This window comes from Crocuta crocuta, unplaced genomic scaffold, assembly GCF_008692635.1.
Source record: "Crocuta crocuta isolate KB4526 unplaced genomic scaffold, BGI_CrCroc_1.0 scaffold162, whole genome shotgun sequence".
Taxonomy (NCBI): Eukaryota; Metazoa; Chordata; class Mammalia; order Carnivora; family Hyaenidae; genus Crocuta; species Crocuta crocuta.
In genome coordinates this window covers 710,437-733,002 of record NW_027529433.1, presented here as the reverse complement: position 1 = coordinate 733,002, position 22,566 = coordinate 710,437, and the positions used below count along the sequence as shown (strand labels likewise).

General features: G+C 35.5%; 1 protein-coding gene and 1 non-coding gene across 2 annotated transcripts; both read right to left on the bottom strand.

The window, feature by feature from the left end:
* Positions 1-255: 255 nt before the first annotated feature.
* TMEM167A (transmembrane protein 167A) lies at positions 256-22,453 on the bottom strand. The gene is made up of 4 exons (XM_077759857.1): positions 22,377-22,453; positions 12,595-12,704; positions 7,697-7,731; positions 256-2,110 (listed from the first exon to the last, which is right to left on the bottom strand). Exons 1-4 carry the CDS (start codon positions 22,377-22,379, stop codon positions 2,040-2,042), a joined length of 219 nt encoding a protein of 72 aa, XP_077615983.1. The 5' UTR covers positions 22,380-22,453; the 3' UTR covers positions 256-2,039.
* On the bottom strand, positions 10,098-10,232 carry LOC144228137 (small nucleolar RNA U109). The gene has a single exon (XR_013334129.1). It is a non-coding gene; the product is annotated as a small nucleolar RNA U109 (small nucleolar RNA).
* Positions 22,454-22,566: the final 113 nt, after the last annotated feature.

The following is a 22,566-nucleotide window of genomic DNA, read 5'->3' as shown; positions in this document are numbered from 1 at the left end:
TTCAGTGGTAACTCTTTGAAATAAATATTTAGGAAAATGCTACATTATTTTCTTCACAGAATCTTCTTTCCCTAACCTGCCAAATAGGTCATAATGCTTGGGGGTCAGAAATAAGCTGCCTCCCACTCTATTAAGGATGTACACACAGCAACAAGTTTTATATACTACCACACATCTTTCAAAGAATTTATTTCTTCCTCCACTTTTCCACCTACCCTCCTCCGAAATGTCAAAATGAAAGAAATGTCCTCGAACTGATTATCTAGAATATTCTTCCCTTTATTCATATTATTCATACTGGATTTATGTTAGCACATAAGAAAATCAGTTGAGATAGCTTTTGGAAAGTCCAGCTGGCAGCAGAGTTGGACAACAGATGGCCACTCAGGAACCAGACCCAGAAAGGTGACTTGCTCTGCATGTACCTGCTCATAAGGGTCCTATTTTTAGGATACCCTGAAAATTCTTGACCTAACGCAAAGCCCAAGAGACAGTTCAGAGTATACACCATGACCATAGCCTGATTCCTGGTCTAAAGCAAAATGTATAACTTTTTACCAGTTAGTTAGGCCAAAACTGTAAAATAAATATACTGATAGCCTACAGCAGCTTTTACCTTTTGCGAAAAAAGCAGACAATGCACAATAAGCTTTTCTTATACGTTTCCTAGAATTCTTTTCAAGTACTTTAAAGTGGTCTTTAAAAGAGATGGCTTTTAATTCCATACTTTGTTTCTGCAGAAAGAGCTATCAGCAGACTCATTTTCAAAAAATTCTGAATATTTTTTTCTTAAAAAGAGAAAAGGGAATTAATAGCCAAGGGTAATATCTAATCAGTATTACCTAGGATGGGCAAACTTTGGCTAAGATATTTAAGTTCCCCCTAGCTTTGAAATTCTAACAGAATTTTAGTTTAAGCCTTAAAATATGGTAACTATAACCTTGTAACTGCTCTACTGCAAAATGCATATGTCATATTCCAAGTGTTTCTCTTGCTTTGATGAAGGTGATTGAAGGTCTTTATTATCAAAATTCAAAGACACTTATGCCAAAGTACACAGATAAGGAGATTTGAAAACTGTTTACCATCACCTACTGAATTACATAGTAGGTTCCAGTTCAAGTTGACAACAAAAAGTAAACTAGATTTAAAGTGCTGTATTTAAAAATAAACAAAATGATACAGTTTTGCATTTTGGGGCAATTAAAATTGGAGACCTGACACTTAAAAAGAATGAAAGACACATACAGGATTATCTTTCTGAATTGTTCTATTTTGCTCTTTTCACTCTAAGAATGTAGTCTTAATTCAGAAAATGAGAGCAGTCAATTTATTCATAAGATATTTATCCATACTTATTTCAGAGGCTACCGGACTAGTCAGCTATCCTAAACTTTTATGTTAAATATGGTCATTTTCCCAATATTGTTCTTAAGTCACATCTCACTTGCCTTCTTCCTTAAGAAGTGCACAGGCTTGTTTTAAATAGCTGAAACACATGTAGCACACTACAGACTTTGCTTAGAGGTACTCTGTTAATGCTCTGGTGTGGCCAGAGGAAAAGCAAGCATTATTAAATATGAATGCAATCCTTATCAACACAAATTGAACCTTTTTTTTCCTCAATAAAAAGAGCTAGCCCAGAAAAATGTCTGATTCTATAAAGATTTATCATTTCCAAATCACAGTGAAATGAAGTGGAGTAATTTAACAATTTTGTTTTCTATTCTGTGTCTTAGAGACACCTCACTAAAAATTGGTATCTGACATAACAGAATAATATTTGCAGAATGTAATATCGTAGTGACAGTACTGAGATTGATTGTTACAGACATATTAAACTCTATTGAGTATTCAATGGTTACATCCTATTTATATAGAACATTGGTCCAATAACAAAAATAGAGAACAGCAGCTGCAAATTTATCTCATTCAATGTTCAGAGATAAAAGGGTTAACCATTCATTCCATTATTTTCTGTAGATAAGTCCTTTTTCCATATTGATATCTGATGGCAATTAAATTGATATTTTCCCAAGCTACTGTATGAAGAGAATGCTGAAGGCCATCACTATACAGCATACTGCAACGTAAGGACTCTTCCGTTCACCTGTTGAAAAGAAGGGAGATATTCATGTTGATTCACTGAGTAGTCAGCATGGATATGGTAATGTTATTACTTATTATGGGAGAGGGATATATAAGAATCAGATAAATTTTTGCCCTAGGAGGCCCACGCATTTGGAGGGATGACCAAAACAAGAACTAGATGTAACATAAACGCATGTATAATACAGAATGAGCTAAATTATAGGGATTTATTTCTAAGACCAACTCCTTTCATGTGTTTAGAAAACCCTAAATGTGCCATACATACGTAAACTCAGATACTGAAAAATACAACACAGCATGTAGGACAGAGATCCAACAGAAACTATCTCAACTCAATTAAGGCCCCCAAAAAATGGCTTATATTTTTGTTTTAAAAAGGGAAATTTCTACCTATAAAATGACATACAATTTTCAGCTATATATTTTTTTGCTTGATAGGTAGAAATTTAGGACACTAAGAAGGGGAAAAAAAAGCATTCATAGATGAAAATAAGAGAGTGATCAGAAAACTTCATTTAAAAAAGCAGACATAAAATACAAACCAAGAAAGAGACTAAAGTCTCTTTCAGAGACTGATTTTTACAGAGAACTGATTTTTACCAGAAAGGAAGTGAGCAAGGAATGGGTGAAATAGGTGATGGGGATTAAGGAGGCCACTTGTTGTGATGAGCATTGGGTGATGTACAGAAGTGCTGAATCATCACACTGCATACCTGAAACTACCATAAACTGCATATTAACTGGAATTTAAATAAAAGCTTTAAAAAGAAAAGGATATTTAAAAAATGTAACTAGCTAAAAAAAAAGGATATAAAATGCTTCATGAAGAAACATTTTATTTTTATTTATTTATTTATTTTTGTTTTTATGTTTTATTTATTTCTGAGAGAGAGAGAGCGTGAACAGGGAGGGTCAGAAAGAGAGGGAGATACAGAATCCAAACAGGCTCCAGGCTCTGAGCTGTCAGCACAGGGCCCGATGTGGAGTTTGAACCCATGAACTGTAAGATCATGACCTGAGCCAAAGTCGGATGCTTAACCGACTGAGCCACCCAGACGCCCCCATGAAGAAACATTTTAGAAAAAACTATTTCTGAGATGGATTTCATATGAAATGTTTTATAGTATAATAACTCTTGGGTTAGAAATGTAGAACTTAGGGGCGCCCGGGTGGCTTAGTCGGTTAAGCATCCGACTTTTGCTCAGGTCATGATCTCGCGGTTCGTGGGTTCGAGCCCTGCGTCGGGCTCTGTGCTGACTGCCAGCTCAGAGCCTGGACCCTGTTTCAGAGTCTGTCACTCCCTCTCTCACTGACCCTCCCCTGCTCATGCTGTCTCTCTCTCTCTTAGAAATAAATAAAACATTAAAAAAAAAAAAAAAGAAATGTAGAACTTAAAATAACCACTTTTATAGGAGTCAATTCTCACATGTGTTTAAAAGGTGTTTATATTTGGAGACCTTCCTTCGCATGAAGCAGAATGGAGATGGCTTGTGAAACTATCTTGCAAACAGATTAGATTTCCTGTGATTGTGAGTTATCCCAACCTCATCTTGTTCTTTCTGGTTTTTTCATTAATTGAATGGGTATACAATTCCACAAAGCACCAGGCATTTATGCTGCTCTGAGGGTACACAAGGAAGGAAGAGGGAGTGACATGCTATTTCTAGAAATAACCATGGGCATATCCCTGGTGTCCTGTAGTAGAGGCTATTTATGCTCCCCTCACATGTGTTTTTCTACGGTGCTTAAAAATCAGATCCCTCCCAGTAATAAGTTCCTTTTGTAAGGAACTATTTCATTTGGTAAGTTTAGTTAACTACTTCTGGAAAATGTCAATCTTGATCATTCTAATCAACTAAAATCCTCAAGGTCATTTTCATTTTCGGAGCTTCTTCAAAGAGCTCACAGGCATCTTGTTATTAATTTTATATCTTGCTGTTTGCTCAGTGACCATACTCATAGAAGGTATTACACACATACAAATAAAAGAAACATTTGGTGGTTTTCTATCCAGAGACATTTAGTGGACTGCTTTCTCTAAAAGAAATTCTAAAAAGTGAGACAACAGAATTTTCATAATGCTACTATCTCAACTGAGAAAAAAAAATAACTTGGGACATCATTTTTAAGCAATGTCAATCTTTTGGGGCAACACCAGACATAATTTTCAAGTGGATTTCATAAGGAAGCCACTCATTTTAAGTAACGTTAGATACTCTTATTGTCTAATATAGTCTTATTAAACACCTAAAAGGAGAAATTAGTATTGTCCTGAATTTTCCATCTGCTGCAGATTAATTTTTGAGGAAGTTCTTCTCTTCCTCATCTTCCAACTCAGAATGCTGTAATTTACATATGGGTTTCATTTTCCTGTTTTTAATTTTCTTAAAAGAGATCGCCATGTGGTAGAGCTAAACATCTTTGGTTGAACTTGGGTAAGACTGTTACTTCTCTTCTGGTCTTAGGTCTGTCTAAGTGAATGTGAAACAGTTGCTGTACCGTGATGTGTAACATGATAAGATGATTTCGCTGGGCCTTTTCCCATTAAAATTGCATCCTTTCTTGGTGGATATATTCTGTGTCAAGATAAGAGAGGAGCGTATCAGCATTAACATTTTCTGAGCCATTTTACCAAAATGAAAGCTAATATTTACAGATAATTGGCAAGAAATGAATAGTTTAACTGAACCATTTAATCTATGGCACTCATATAGTCAAGAGAAACAATGAGGGGTGCCTGGGTGGCTCAGTTGGTTAAGCATCCAACTTCGGCTCAGGTCAAGATCTCACGGTTTGTGGGTTCGAGCCCCACATCGGGCTCTGTGCTAACAGCCAGCTCAGAGCCTGGAGACTGCTTCAGATTCTGTATCTCCCTCTCTTTCTAACCGTTCCCTGCTCATGCTGTCTCTCTCTCTTTCTCTCTCAGAAATAAATAAAACACTAAAAAATAAAAAAAAAAAAAGGGAGAAACAATGAAAACACTAACTGACCAAGCAAAAAGAAAAGGCAGTTTATAATCAGACAGCAAAAACAGATGATACTGAAGGAGATCATCATGAAAGCTACAAACTAGACACCTGAAATTTTCACCTACACTTCTAAGTAACCATTGTGAAAAGCGTCACCTTGGTTGGCTACTGAATGAAGCTGTACAGATTTTCTAATTTATTATGTAAAATGGATTTTAAATATCTTAATAATTTAAAACACCTTTAAAAACTTTTATTCATGACACAGCAACTTCATACAATTGAGGTGAAAGCTCTGACTCCTCACATCAGACTGTTTATATTCTACCAGTGAACAATGACTGTTACTCTAACACAGAGACTCTTACTTTATTAGGACAGTCTTGATCTTTCATTATGTTCTCTCTTCCACAGTTTCCTTGAGGGTTTCTTTCCACTCTGTCCTTGACAATATTATTTCTTTTCCTGGGTGACTTGGCTTTGAAACAAGTACTTTAGTTTACATATATTTACATTTACTATGATCTATCAGCATTAGCCATCAAGAGTACTCTACTCTTTATCTCTCCCTTCTTTGTTATTTTTCAAGTGATTAAGATTTCCACTGTTATTTCAGGCTTTGCAGCTGTTGGGTGGGACTAGATATGAGGTAAGGCTGCACCACAAATCTCTGCAAATCTAGGTTGGGCCCTCTCAACTCTGGCACTCTTTTGACATTTTGGGTCAGTTCTCTGTGAGGGGCTGCTCAGTGCATTGTAGGATGTTTAGCAAAATCCATAACCTATATTGAGTACGTGTTATGTATTCAGTTACGACAACCAAAAATGTCTCCAGACAAGATTAAATGTCCTAATAACCACTTAGCTAGGCTATATCTGTGCTTTACCTCTCTAAAGTCAATGAACTAGAGAAGGGATTCTCACGTCTATCACCCTAAGAGATCATAAAGTATGACAAAGAACATTGAAGAAGGACAGTTTAACATGTTAAAAGCACAGTGAATTCTCAAAAAGATGTCTGCTTCAGTGGTCAGTACATTAGAATGAGGGCCTTGAAGTAGGTAGTTTTCGGTGACTCTTTATACTCTACTGTCATTTTCCAGAAAGAAATCCGAAAGGTCAAGGAATCTTATAATCTCATCATAACAGATTTTTAAAAGGACTTCCATATAATTTAGTATGACGCTTACAAGTTCTGTTAATGGGTCTTGCCTTGATGACTAAAAGTTCAAGGGAAGAAAACTTGCTCTCTCATAATTATTTATTTCAATGGTTAACAACATATGAATATTAGAAAATGCTAAAGAATTAGAAACTCTCACAATTAATTTTCAGGTATAACCTTAGCTGAGACTAGGTTATACCTGTAAAAACTTCTGATATATTATACCAATTCTCAGGTCTTCTTTAGAAAAATGTCTAAATATTATAAGAACTTTGGTTTGCAGTTTTCAATCTTTAATCAATTTTGTTTCCTGTTATGGACGATCTTCTAAATTTTCCACATCTCTGAGAAGTAAATCCAAAATAAAACCCAATACTCTAAATGGAACACATATTATGTAAGGGAGAGGACTCCTATTTTCTCCTCCTATCCAAAGTGACTCGTTGGGGTAATTCAGGCTATTATCAGACTGGCTAACTAGACTAAATATCAAATGTAGAAAAACTTTTCTTTAAAGTCTCATAACTTTATAAAAGAAAAACAGTGGTTATATACAAATTAAATATTGGAAGAATACCAAAATCAAACTTTTTTTTGAGGGAGTCATGTAAATAATTCCAAAGAGGAGAAGAAATATTCATTTTCAATACAAGTGGAACAAGTACAAATGCTCTAACATGCTTTTATGGAACCAGCTATGTTAAGAAGGGTATACTCTATTATTCAAGAACACTGGTGAATTATATCAGTACAATACATTCTAATTCATTTACCTACCAATCATTTAGAGTCTACTATGAGCTGGGCACTGTGTTAAATGTTATATACACATAGGGATCAGACAAGTGTTCATTATTATCTAAACGTAAACACACAAAAACATAACTAATTTTATTATGAAAAGTTAGAAGATGATCACATTTAACTTTAAACAGAACAAAACTCAGCTATGAAAACAGGTGAAACACTTAATGCTTTCTAAAAACAACATATAACATTCTGGGACTTAGCATAGGGCAATAAAATGATTATGTTTAGACAGTTGGTTAGCAAGCCGGCTTTTCATTAGATGGGAAATTCATCCTTAGTTATCAAAATAGCACAAATTATACAGAGCAGCATATTGTATACTATAAGCATGTGTGCATAAAACTATAAACATTTGTCTGAAATCTCAACACCAGAAAAAGCACAGTATTTGATATGTGAATTAGATTTTTCTTGTATTTTCCATCTCTCTGCTTATGAAGTATTATGAGGTATCCATCATGTCTAGTTTTATACAAGGAAAAGTATGGTAGGACTCTACAAACTTTTACAAAAATGCACAAAACTGAGAATCCTACAGATTTACAGCTTTACAACTGACATTTGATTTATGTGAATACGGCTTAAGTAAACTGTCTAATAACTTAGAGCTGATGATGTAGAAGTTATAGAAAGACACTTACCAATTCTGGCGCACTTCCAAAATATACCCAACAATCTGCATAGAATAAAAAGGAAAGAGTAGCTATTGATTACTGGGAAAAGTAAACCATTCTCTCAGGATCATACAGAGAATTCATTACACACTGGCATTTTCTCTTTTGATACTTTGTTTCAAAACTGAAATTTATTTGATATTGAGCCACCAGATGGGCCACCATCTTTGTACCAAAGTAGGACAAAGGAGCTTATCAACTGTTAGTGTACATAAATGGTTACAAACTGGAATATATGCGGTGTCTTAGCTTAAATCCACAGTAAATTAATATGACTGGCAAAAATTTGCACAGGGCTTTTTACTGTAGAATTAATTCAATCAACTTCAATTGCTTTACTTTTAAAAGCAGAAAATATATACGCCAATTTATATCAACAGTAATTTTGAAAAAAAGGTAAACGAACACGGTTTGGTAGTATTCTGATGTTAAAAATAAAACTCTCACACTACAGAACTTACTTTTTACAAAATGTTTTTCTATATTTAAATGATCTATAGCCATGAACTCCAATGATAGAATTTACATAGCTATGTCATTCAAAAGAGAATACAAAAATATGTGCCTAAGTTTTCAATAGAAGTACAAAATCCTGCTTTAGGAACACTTTATGAGTTAATCAAACATGGCATTTAAAATACATACATTTTGGAAATAAGAATTAGAATGAAAATGTTCATTTCAATTCTATAAATGAATATACTATGAGTTGAATACAAATTATATACGTATTTTACTTCTTTGGCATGTATAAAAAGTACTACCTTTAAAAGAAAAACAACGGAGTCATTCAATGAATAGAGGTAACTAAAAGATACACAAACATTGTAGATAATTATTTTGTTGCTTTGACAAAGAACAGAATTGCAAATAGTATTATACATTGCTAAAAGTCAAGATAGATCAGCACTACTTATTGCAGTGGGTTAGGACTGGTATAACAATATCATAATACTTAAATTCCAGGGAAATTGATATTATACTCTTTTTGTGCCCAAAGAGATGGCTGGTTGATGGATAATTGTATCTGAAGGATTAAGACTGAAAGAAGATACTGGTTCAAGTAAGTTCTATGGGCATTCCTCCTGTGAAGGATAACTTCCTGACCTCAAAGCAAATGTCTCTTAGTTCAGATGATATGAAATGGGCAAAAATAGAAGTTTATTTTGAAGGATGGATACTCTGACAGGTGAAGCAACTTTCCTAGAGGAATAAAAGAACAAAAATCAAACATATTCTTGAAAAGAATGTAGAATAATATAAGAGCCACACTGTGCTGAAGTTTAGTTCAAACTGATTGGTTGTATTAACTGTGAGCAAGTTATTTTCTCATTAATAGCACACACCCTCATATGGTTGTTATAAGGATTAAATGAGTTATTACACAGAAAGTCTTCAGAATAGTGACTAATATGTGCTATCTTCAGTAAAACACAGGTTCAAGGCACATGTGATAGTAACTTCAGATATCACTTAAAATTGGTTTAGGTTTCATCCAAAAATGGAAGTTAGTGACATGCAATGCCATGGTTCTTCAATGGTAAAAATCTACTGACTATAACCTGCACCATGGATTTAAAGCTACTTTGGCTGAGAGACTGAGAGGCAGGACACCCGGAAGCTCCTGCACGGGAAGCTTACAGCCCAAAGAACATAGTCTAGAATCCTTTGATCACAATCACAGTGATCTCAGGTTTGATAACCTGGAAATAAGCCACTCAAAGCATCAGTAGGAAATTGTGGTGACACAGCATATTAAAAGCTATGTAAATGAAAAAATTTCTTTAACTTGGGCAACTTAGAGATTTAGTAGTACCACTCTGGCCTTTCCCATATATTTTCCTACCTAGACATATTTCTGTAATATGCTATTATTTATTCATTAATAAATAAGTGCTATTTATTTAACACAGACACTTTGTTAGTAGAAACCAATAAAATTATGCTGCTTAGTGTCTATGGCTGATAAAACTAATCAAGTCTATGATAATAGGCAATGAGGCAAAGTAGCAATCTTTTATTGCTGCTTTTTAGTTCTGTATTATTTGAGGCAGTAAAAAATTAGATTATTTTCAACAGTGGAGTCATCAAGAACCTGTTTTATCCAACTGGTCTATACATCTTTACTTAAAACATGGAATACTCACTATAATGTAAGGCAGTTTACTATGAATATCATAAAAACATGTACTGTAACAGAAGGACAATGGCCTGTAAAACTTTCTCCTAGAGAAAATATTTCTTATATACAAGTCAAAATAAAATGGAAGAAACAGAAACAAAAGTTTTTTAAAAAAAGCCTTTAATAGCTAAATGGGTCAGTATATGCTTTACAATACACATAGAGGCATGCTGTTTCTTCGGTCTTACATGTAGGAGAAATATACTACTACTCAGCCTCTACTGTAAGGCTGGCAGCCCTGAGAACTCCTTTTTCAATGTAGCATGTAATGGATGTCTTCCTGCTCCCAAAGGAATGAGCAGCAGACATTTCCACATGCCATCTACTTTCTTCATAACTGTATTGGAAAGCATAAATGTTGTAATTATTTTTTAATGAAATCCTATGATTATTGTTTTATTTTTAGAGAAACAGAGTGCAAATGAGCAGGGGAGAGGGATAGAGGAAGAAAGATAATCTTAAGCAGGCTCCACAGTAGAGCCTGACATGGGGCTTAATCCCAAGATCCTGGGATCATGACGTGAGCCGAAATCAAGAGTTGGATTCTCAACCAACCGAACCACTCAGGTGCTGCACTATGTTATTATTTTTTAGTGAAATAAACAGTTAAATACCTTATTAGGTAGGTGTTATGTGTTATATTACAATAGCAAGGAACAGATCAATGAGAAAGTTCACTGGCTTCTACCATATGCTTTAAGTTAATCATCAGGGGAGGAAAGGCTTCATGCACAACTAAGCAACACATGAGATTATATAATTTAACAAAGTACTATATAATTTCAACAAGTGGACAAAGTATTAAATTGAATAAAGACTTAGCACACAGGACTAAAGAGAAAAAAAAGGTAGAGTGAAGAGAAATCAGTTTCTATGAAGGAAGAGGTGCACTATCATAAAAACTGATGGACAAATAACCTCAGTAGGTAAACTAATAATCCTTCAGGCCAAAAGCAACCGATTATCAGTTTCTTGGAACAGGATTATAGGATTTTCAATATTCAAAACTGATTAGAGCTTTTATTTATTCCTTTACACATGTCTGAACAACTCTAGGAAATAAAAAGAAAGAAATGGTAACAAAAGCCAAATAATTTAGATAATGAAATGTTTGGATACATGCTAATTATGACCTTAAAGACAGAACGGAAGTGAAGAAAAGAGAAGCAGAAATTATTACTTTCACAGTTTAATATCTACCACCTTGCCTCTTGTTAGGAGATTTTTATTAATGAAATGGCAAAATTTGACTTTGCAGGATTCTACTCTGGCCTAATACAGCTCTGGAGACCATTATTCCTATGTGAAATATTCTTTCACCTTTTGTTCTTAAAATGATTAAGCAGATACAGGCTCTTATCATGAAAGGAATGAGTTTGAGCCCCATGTCAGGCTCTGTGCTGGCAGCATGGAACCTACTTGGGATCTATTCCCTGTGTCCTCCTCTCTCTCAAAATAAAGTAAAAAAAAAAAAAAAAAAAAAAAAAAAAAAAAGGATTCACACAAGTATTCATAAAATTAATAGATATGCAAGGCAAAGAAGTTTGCATAGCTTCCACCACATGGTCTGATTTTTTATCTACTCTTCCTTTTAGTTTAATTCAACATGTATTTCTGTATTATGTTTTTTTCTTTTGTAAAGTTTACTTACTTTGAGAGAAAGAAAGAGAATCCCAAGCAGGCTCCATGCTGTGAGCCTGAAACACACATCAGATTGGATCTCAGGAATGGGAGCTCATGACCTGAGCCAAAATCAAGAGTTGGTTGCTTTAAATGACTGAGCCACCCAGGTGCCCCACATTTCTGTATTATGAATATGGCACTTAAAAATTTTAATTCTGTATTATCATATTAAGCTCAAATATTTTCAAGGTGTGAACATATAATAAAAGGGATATAACATGCCCAAAACTTAATTTTTATTACTGTGTTGAGTAAGCTATGTAAATTTCTCCAAAGATGTTTGCTTTTTGATACTGACAGGGAGCTCATATGATTAGAGCAGTCTTGGACTGGAGAGGGAATGACTACATTCTTATTTTTATGGACACAGTGCTTACAAACTGTCTAATGCTTCAAAAACAACTTTTTTTTAAAATAACCAACTTTACCAATTATTCCATAAAAAGGAAGGCAAAATACTGTCTTTCAAAGCACTAAACTGTATTTCTCATCCCAGAAAAAAAAAGTCTATTTTTTTTAAATATACTTTTTTTTTAAGTTGAACACATTTCAGGTTATTTCTAGTATTTATCTTTTTATTTAGTAAGATTCTGTGAATAGAAAGTTTTCAGGTTCTTAAAATATGTTTTGTTAAAGTTTATTTATTTTGAGAGCGAGAGAGAGAGAGAGGAAAAAAAACGTGAGGAGGGGAGAGGCAGAGAGAGAGAGAATCTCAAGCAGGCCCTGCACCGTCAATGTGGCACCTGGGTTGGGGCTCGAACCCATGAACCACGGCATCATGACCTGAGTCGGAACCAAGAGTTGGGCACTTAACCAACTGGGCCACCCAGGCATCCTCAAACTTTTCAGGTTTTGAAAAACAGAGGGAGAAAATAATGTAAAAAGTTATTATAAAAATAATCTATATATAGAAATTAAGTTATTTAATGACTTTTATGGTAATTTACACTCAATGTCTATAAGAACTAATACAGGTGATTGGATATCTTTAGTAACATACCCAGTTTTATTTCTGTCCAGGAGGCTGGGTGCCAAGGATCGGATATAAGCACAGGTACATATAAGCAGCAAGATTACAGTCAACAGACTCTGAAAATTGAAAATGGCAGACTAAAAAGAGAAAAAGAAAAATTAATATCACAAGAAAAACCGCATAGGTAAAAAATGCCAGACAATTCCATATTAAGAATCATAGATTTGTTCTTCAAAAAGGCAAACAGAATGGCCTGTCTGAGAATACTTAAAACCCCAAATCATAAGGTATTCCGAGAGTGTACTTTCCTCTCCATTCTTTGGCCTACGGAATGGAGAAGATGCAACAAAAATTCTAAATTCAAGAATTTGAAAACACTACCAAAAATGTCATGAATCCAAAGTAGCTCACCAAAACTGAATCATTATGTAATTAAATACAGATATTCTAGGAACCGAGGCAGTATGGAGTCTCCATGCTCTCTGCCTATAGTGGGCGTAGGACTTCAGCTGATTCATTAACCTAAGTCTCTGTTTCACACCTTGGTGGAGAGTGGATATGGACTAAATGTTGCCTAAGTTTCTTTCAATTCTGAAATTCTTTTAGAATAAGAACGCTTTAAATTTAAGCAGTCATGTTCCATGCATTGACTAATTCTAAGCTATTAGGTTTTGGTGAAAGAAAACCACTTGCTCTTTCATTGTTGGTTCTTTAAAAGTTACTGAAAAAATTTAACAAAGACATGACTGGAAATCATAGTTTTTCAGTCAAAGTAAAATGGAGATGAACTTAGTCTACTTAAGTTCAGCTCAAGCATCATCTTTTCCGGGAAGTTTCCTTGAACCCATCTGCCTCCCCTCTCATATTTCATAAAAAAATCCTCTCCTTTCTGTTCCCACACAGACTGGCATGCATTTTATAATACTCGTCCCTGAAAGTGGACATTGCCTTATCAGGCTCTGATCTCCAGCACCTGACCAGGCACCTACCACAAAGCAGACCAAGAAGTAATGGATGAACAAATAAAATAAATTTCTGGAAGTGCAAAATACCACTATATATATAATGAAGAAAAATTATTTCCATTTTATACAAGTAGATAAAATATATCAATATCACAGTAGCTAGCAATAGGCTTAATTAAGTAAACCCAGAGGCACCTCCCATAATGTCAGAAGTTACACAAAGAATAAGAGTTATAAAAATTTTTCTGAGAAAGGCAAAATTGCTACTTGCAAATGTGAAGTGCTACGTGAAAAGCCCAAAAGAATCTAGTAAAAAATAATTACAGACAATAAGGGAATTGGGTATGGCTGGGTACACAACGAAAATATTTAAATCAGTAGCTTCATGATTGTCTTGCCAACTGGTTGAAAGACATGATGGAAAAACAGTCTCTATTTGTAATAGCAACTAGAACAAAAACCTGAAATATTTATGAATAAGCTTAACAAAAAATGCAGCACTGGCATTAAAGAACAAAACTGACAAAACTTTTAAACATACTGAAAAAAATAAATGTAGAATGGAGTGGTATATGAGGTTATTACATTGGAAGGTAGCATCATAAAGCTAATCTGTAAGTTAAAAGTGAACTCAACACCAACCAGTTATTTTCAAAATAGACAACTGATCTTTGAAGTTCATATGAAAAAATAAGCAAGAATGTCCAGAATCCTAAAACAAAAGCTAGACATGTCAGAAGCTGTCAATATTTTTAATCTCTTTATATTTTTATGACACATATTTATAAACTATTCAAAACATTAAGAAAATTACATGTCATTTACCAATATTCTTAAGGACAAAAAATGCCAAACAGTGGGGAAAACAGTATAAAAATTCCACAATCAGTATATCTTTAGCCATATAAACCTTTATACAAGCAAGAGGGGAGAATGTAGTGATTATCTGTGGAAGGTGTTTAACCCAATTCTCAACTTTTCTGGATTTCTCAGATTTTCTAAGTCTTATTTTTACGGTCTGAAAAAGAGAAAAAATGACTTGATTACTATTTTAATAGTTTTGTTTGCAAATCATTTCTTCATGGATACACAAAGGATAAAGTTTAATATGGGTTGGTGTTTTATTGACCTGAATTTTAATTTTGCAACTGTGAAAACAAGTGACAAAAATTTTATCACTTAAATCAATGAATGAACTCTAAAGATAAATTCTATATAGAAAACACAGTATTTCACAATGCTTATTTTTCAAAGACCATATTTTGAACATGTATTATGTATTTATTGATAGAGTAATTGATAACCTCATGAAATATAAAGCACAGATTTCTTTCCAGCCACCATAACTAAATATGTATTTAGTATCTACTGTGTCTGGGGCATGAGGCTAGACACAGGATTAAAACAGACACAGCAGGATTCCTTCCCTCCAGGCGTTTACAGCTAATAATTGATATTCACTGAGAGCTTCTTTTGGATTATCTTATTTATCCTGGTATATTTGAGGTAGGTGCTACTAATACCTTTATTTTATACACGAGACAACTGAAGCACACAGCATTTGTAATCAAGTTAGAACAGAGCATGTATTTTAACAAGCAACTCCTTGTAACATGTAAGTGGTTACTAAGCCATGGGGACAAGAAAAATGCTGTTTTCATACAGAAAAGGAAGAGCTTCAAGGAGAAAGCAAGGACTGAGTCAAACCATAAAAGGGCACAATTAGACTGTGCAAATAGAGAGCAGGCTCCAGAAGAGACAAAAGCATGGAAAACATCCCCACAGAATCGAGAACTTGCATGTTCAGGGAATAATGAGCAGGCTTACTGTATTAAGCAAAGGACCTATGCAGTAAAATAGTTGGAAAATCAATTTGCCAAGTAGGTTTATTGTGTTCCTCATGGATTATCTAAATCTCACAATTTTGCAATGTGTACGTTTTCCTTCCCTAAATGTCTAGTTAAAATGCTTAAATGATATGATGTCTGGGACTGGTTTCTAAATAATCCATTTTGTGTGATGGGAAGTATGCAGTTGGTGATGAAATACTGAGTATATAAGGTTTCATTATACTCTTCTTTCTACCTGTGTATGTTTGAATTTTTATATAATAAAAGAGCTTAAGAGGCAATTAGAGACATGTCTATTATTAAAGAAGTGGGGTGTGTATGTATACTTTTGTGTGTGAAACCATTTATAAATGAGAACCAGTTACATGTGTGCAATATATAATACAGACAACTTTGTTTCTAGGGTTTATATACCCTAAGATGTAAACAAATAATCTTAGGTGGTATATAGTCTTTGAGATGTACTCAGACTCTAACCACAACAGAATGTTTCAAACCTACAGGCATTAGCCTACCACTGCTTACTGTACCTAAGCATTCTTTTTAAAGCTTAGTATCTGTTGTCTACTGATATAAAATTTTAGTCTCAGGTTTAAAGGAAACAGATGTTTCGTAGAAAAGTAATTAGTATCTCAGTAGAAAAATGTTATTAAAAAGGAAGAAGCTAAGATTACAAAATAGAGGAAAACAAGATTTAAAAAAAAAGGTGATAAGGGAAGTAAAGTTATTTACTGTGTTTAATTTTTTTCAGATCATGACATCTTTTTCAGATGTTCTGGTTTTTTTGTTTTTGTTTTTTTTTTTTAATTTTTTTAAGGTGCTCTGTGTTTTTGCAGACTATTTTTGCCTCCCTGGTGAACTGACTCAAATTTCTGGTTTCAACTTGAGTCACCTCCTCTGTGAGGCCTTCCCTGTCCCCACTTTCTACACCAAGCAGGGTTGAGATCATTGTGCAGGTATGTATACATGATAGCACCCATCAAACTGTAATGGCCTCCTGTATTTTATTGAGGTTCTTATCAACCCTCTGTGACTATTAAATAAAATAGTGCACAGAAATCACTGACAAACTTGAATGAACACTGAATGAACTTGAAAACAACTGCAAATAATGAACATTTTAACAACAAATTCAAGAGCATACAACTAACAACGTATGCTATTAAAAAGGTATATATTAGTTGAGTGTTTTGCTAACTATTCAAGAGAAACTGTTCTGACTCTCCCTAGATGACCGAGTAGGCTAGCTGGTTGGCAGAAAATTCTAAAACGTCAAATAATTCTCAAATCTAAGGTTTATTTACCTAATTTTCAGTCAGACAGTATCAGGGAGTTATACAATGGTATGCTTCCCAGTTTAACAAATTTAGCTATCTATTAAACATCAAATAGTTCATATTCCAACCAAGGAAGTTATAAAATAGAACTCATTCCTTTTGGAGGCTCAAGGGAAAAATATCTGTTTTCCGGCCTTTTCCAGTTTCTAGAGGCTGTCTGCAGTTCTTGGCTAGTGACTCCTCATCACAGGGACCTTGACACTTTTGTGACTGGGACCCTGCTTCTTATAAGGAACTTAATAATTAAATTACTCTCCCCCATAATTCTAGATAATCTTCCCATTTGAAAATTTTTAGCTTAATCACATATGCTAGGTCCCTTTTTCCAAGTTAAGATAACATATTTACAAGTTTTGGTTTGTGTTTTTTCAAGTGGGGGAGGGCATTTTGTTTACCATACCTAACAAACGCTTTTTATTAAGAGGCATCCAATAACATTCCCTAGACTCGGGGCTGCCCGTAACACTCTGTGAAGCACAACCTCAAATAAAATAAGGACAGTAACACTTGGAGTTGTGAACACAGCAGCCTTGCCTTGCCTTTTGACCATTAGTCTCAGAGTTGTGTTCGTTCTTCTAAACAATACAATGGAGATCCTAAACTATTTTTCTCCAAAGGCCCCTTTGATTATCCCTCCACACTCCAGCCCCATCTACTACTCCTAGCTGATCAGACATTCTGATATGCTTCAGTGATTAATGCTATTGTACTAAATCAAATTATCCAAATGAGAAGGAAATAAACTCAGAGTCACTTTGTATAGTCATTCTGAAGTAAATCACAATTTGTTAACCCATCTGAAATAATGAACATAATTCAGACTTTCATTTGGCCACCACTAACAAAAAAAATTATCAGTGAATAGATGGAGAATGGTTGATGCAAAGCTTAGTGCTAAAACAAAAACTTACTTGTGATGTTAACACATCTTTTAAAACCTCTCTATTCTATTTTAAAATCTCTCAAATTCTCAAGTCAATTTGAAAATTAAGAAATATTTATTTCAGATTCAATTTTTATCATTTTATCTATGAAGATACAATTTCTTATTTTCAGTAATTCCCACATATTAAAACTATATTCATTAGGTTTGTATACAAAAACAAGAATCCAGTGTAAGGTTTTCATTTTAGATATATATATCAGTAGTCTAAGAAACCATCCAAAACATTAGGAACAGAGAGAAAAATAGGGGAAAAGATCCTAGCAGCATAAAGGCACAAAGAAACAAATGAGAAAAACAGCAGAAATATACATATTAATATGCTAAACAGTTCTTTGGTATGCTCTGTGAGTGGTGGCTAACTGTACTTAATCTGCAGAAAAGACTGCCAAAGCCTATAGTATTTTCATTAGTCCTGGATCACTTGAGCTCCGTGTAGCTTATTTATTTATTTTTTCATTATTAAAAACAAATTGTTTAATCAGTTTGTTGATTAAGGGCCTTCCTTATGCATAACACTATCTGGGGTCTTCAAATGTTGATTGCCTCTTATGTGGGAAGTGACTGACATATTAATTCTTCCAGTTTTACTGAAATTCAACTTAAAACTAGAACTGAATACCAAAGACTGAAACTTTTAAAAGTTCAGAATAATAATTTTACTTGTTTTAAATAGTTAACTGCTTTTACACAAAACTAGTGATTTATCCCTCTCCGGAGGTGGAAGGAGTCCCCAGAAATGGTATTCCTAACCTAATTGTGATAAAAATTAAAGTGGGTCAGCATTTTATCATTTACAAATCTAGGTCAGACCAGCATTTTCTAAATAGTTTCTACTTGTAAATTTATAGGTACCACTGTTTGGTCTTAAAATGGAAAACATGGAAATGCAGGAATATATGAAGCCTGTATATAAATATGCAAACACAAGTGACCACAGGTGATTACTAATATTTCCATGAACACACAGAAATATTAACATTTTCTTTTGGTGTTGTTAGCACCTAAGTTCAACTTTTGTTGCTTACTTTAAGGCACCACTGAAACTGTACCAAATATACAAATGATCTTGGTTTCATTTGAAACCAAGAAACCAGGATTGCTGAATGTTTTGATGTTAAATACCAGTCTCTCAACATCAGTGGCCATTAACATTTGGATTATTTAGGAAAGTATCCAAATATTTGTTCTTGGATGAAATGGTCACTTGTACATAGCAGTTGAATTTCACTTGTAAAATGAGGAGCTGGAGTAAATAGCCATTTGATCTTACTGGTCTTGTTTCAAATTGTAGAGACAGACCTTTCCTACTTCCGCTTTCCACTTAAAATTAAGAACTTTCATGGCTATGAGGAAAGCTACAGTCCAGAGCAAAAGCACCTCAATTCTGTTCTTCCTTGGCAACAGAGATGGTCATTTGCACTTATTTTCATCTCACTGTCATGGTATCTATAATGCATTTACTGTGTTTGTGTTGCTTAGTTTTAGACCAATTTTATGGACACCACAGATCTAAACACAAAGCAACAAGAGGATCAAAGGTGTTAATAGGAGAAACCATACATAAAACTATGGTAAGTAGTAAACTTAAAAAAGTAAAGCAATTAGTACTTCACATGTTCTTGATAAATAATTTGATAAGACAAAAGTATTCCAAAGGACAGAGTACAAATCCTGTTATGAAGAAAAATGTTGTGACCACGACATCGGAAATACAGCTTGAAGCCTGGCTGTTCGTAAGAATCACTTGGCACTTTTAAAGATTATCAATGCCGAGCAATTTGGACTGAATTGGTTGGGCATCTAATTTCTCAAAGTATTTTCCACTACACATTATTTCTCTTTATCCATCTCAGACAACACATTTGCTTATTTAATAACCTCCTTCAGTGGACTGTGAACTCTCTTAAAGACACTATGCATATTTTACAGGGCTTTGTATCCCCAGACCTGCAACCATTTGAGGAATAACTAACTGCCATTGTGATGTAGATATCAAAAGACCTGGTTCTTCACTTCAGAAACTCCAGCTAGAGGGGGAAGAAATACAAGTCACAAGGTATGCCTTTTTCGGCTATGCTGGAGGGATACTGGAGATATAAACAAAGGGCTATGGATGCCCAAATGGAGACTGAAGAGAAGAAAACAGAAGGAGCAGGGAAGGTTTCTTAGGAAAAGATGAAACTTGATATAGATCTTGAAGGATTTAAGAGTTAGGCAGAACAAGGCATTCTGAAGTTCTTAAAAGTATTCATTCATAAGTGATATAATTATCAGACTGTTTATGCTTTAGTTGTAAATAATTACTCCTGATAAACCTTTTATGGCCTTGAAATGCATTTTAAAAATGGATTCATTAAAATACAGTAATTCACATTTATGTCACGATCACAGGGATACCTCACAAATATACAAGTTTAGGTGCAAACTCAAAAAGTAACTTCATTGTTTAGCTCTTCCAACTGCAAGGTACTTTCTTTCTCGAAAATGCTGACATTCTAAGCTCACAGGAACAGAGCAGGAACGAAAACCTAACCAGCAGGCAGTTGTTTCTATTATCCATCCACGTATGACTGGCATACTTGAGAGCAACAAATCACTAAGACATACTTTATCTTCCATTATGTTGTTTTCATTACCAACAGCATGAAGATTTCACGGACATTAAAATAAATTTGAGGTCTGGCTCTCCTACCCACTAGGTGTGCAACCCCAGGCACGTCAGTCTCCTTGTGCTTGACTTCCTTCGTCTGTAAACATCTCCTCAGATATTACAGGCTTGAAATAAGACAGTACGTATAAATTGATTTTTTTGAGCAAAGCCTGCCACATAGAAGTACTAACAGATGAGAGCTATTCTTGTTACTTTTTTTTTTTTAAATAAATGTTTTATTTATTTCTAGGAGAGAGAGAGAGACAGTGTGAGCAGGGGAGGGTCAGTGAGAGAGGGAGTCACAGACCGAAACAGGCTCCAGGCTCCAGGCTCTGAGGTGGCAGTCAGCACAGAGCCTGACGCGGGGCCGAACCCACGAACCGCGAGATCATGACCTAAGCGAAAGTCGGACGCTTAACCGACTAAGCCACCCAGGCGCCCCATATTCTTCTTACTTCTGAAAAAACAAGTATGGCTAGACAGTTTAAATACTGTTGATCTTAAACACACTGTCATGCTCTTAGCTAGTTCCTAAGACACTGAGATGATAAAATAATAGATCTTTGACTTGTATGAAGAGTAAAATAATTCAACCTTAACATCTATGAAGCTATGCAAGAATTGAGAGTAACAGTCTCTAGAGTCACCTGGCTCATTCAGTAAGAACATGTGACTCTTGCTCTCAGTGTCCTTAGTTCAAGCCCTGCATTGGGGGGTAGAGATTACCTAAAAGAGTGATAATCTTCACTGTTTTTAAATTGAAAAAGGAAGATTTTCTAAGTAACAGTTCACTAATGACACTCTTTAAAAACCAGTGTAGAACAGCCTGGGTGGCTCAGTCGGTTAAGACTCTGACTTGATTTTGGCCCAGGTGATCTCAGGGTTCATGAGTTCATGCTGGAGTCTGGCTCTAAGCTAACCGCACAGGGCTTGCGTGGGATTCTCTCTCTGTCTCTCATGCTCTCTAAATAAATAAATAAGCTTAAAAAAAAAAAAAAAAGAGCAAGTGTATTTATTCGAAAGCACCACAGGAGGAAAGAAGCTGGAATAAATTCTCGCCTCTGGAACCAATAACCTGTCAGTAAACTGCTGTTTACTCTGAGCTCTGTACGTAGCTTAGGGAAGACACTGTGATTTATGCCCCATCTACAAAGTAGTTGGAGTAAAGCAAGAAACAATTAATGAATTTTCGATTAAATGTTTAAGGGTTTAGTACTGAATGGGTTTCTGCAGGAACTTCTGGAACATAAGTTCAGCAAATTTCACCCCACAATAAACTTTTTTGAGTCATGGTTTCTGTACTATAATCAAAGGCATGCATCCTTTCCCCAGAAATATGCTCATAAATGCAACATTTGGCCTGTGGATTTAATTAAGTGCACCATGAGGGTCTGGTGTAGAAGCGGCTGGCAGCAGCGGGCCCAAACTATCAAAGGAATCTGCAGTCACACAAAATAATATATACAACCTTAAAAATGTGTGGGGAAGGAGGGTCCCAGGCCAGACACCACCTCGAGTACATTCCTATAAGAAAAACTGCCTCTGCAGAGATCGCCACTCATTACAATCTACACTTAATAAAGTAATATCGTTTAGAGTGAGAGAATGGAATAGGAGAGTCCTGAAAGGTCACTAACTCAACAGACAAAAATTAAGGTGTGCGAGGCCCGCAGGGGCATTAGAGACGCGAAATGACAAGCGCGGAAGTCGAGAAGCTCCAGGTCTCCAAGAATAAATGACCACCAAGTCCATTTAAATAACTGGGTTAAGCCAGACCAGCGAAATCCTTTAAACAAGTCAGAAACGTGAACTCTGCGGGAGGGGCTGGGACCTTCGACCGCCGGGGTCTTTCTTGGGCGGTCGGCCCCGGTTCTCCTTGCTGGGCTTGCAGCGGCCACATGGTTCCCGGGCCTTTGCATCTTCTGATCCCCGGCAGAATCAACCTAGAGATAGAACACCCTGGCCCTCGCACCCAGAGGGGCCGTCCAACCCTCCGGCCCTAGCTCGCGCCCGCGGCCCCTTCACAAAGTTCAGCTGCGACCCCACAGCCCCAATTCTTACCATAGTGAGGCCGGCGAAGCCCCAGCCACATCACCCTTCCGGGCGCAGGGCGGAAGAGGCGTGCACACCCTTCCTGCCCTTCTCGTTCCCTCCCTGCGTTCGGTTGGGCCTGTCAGGGCACCTCCTCCTGAGCCGCGCGACTTCGACACTAGGATAGGTTCCCCGCAACCGGAAGAGGCAGGAGCTAAAA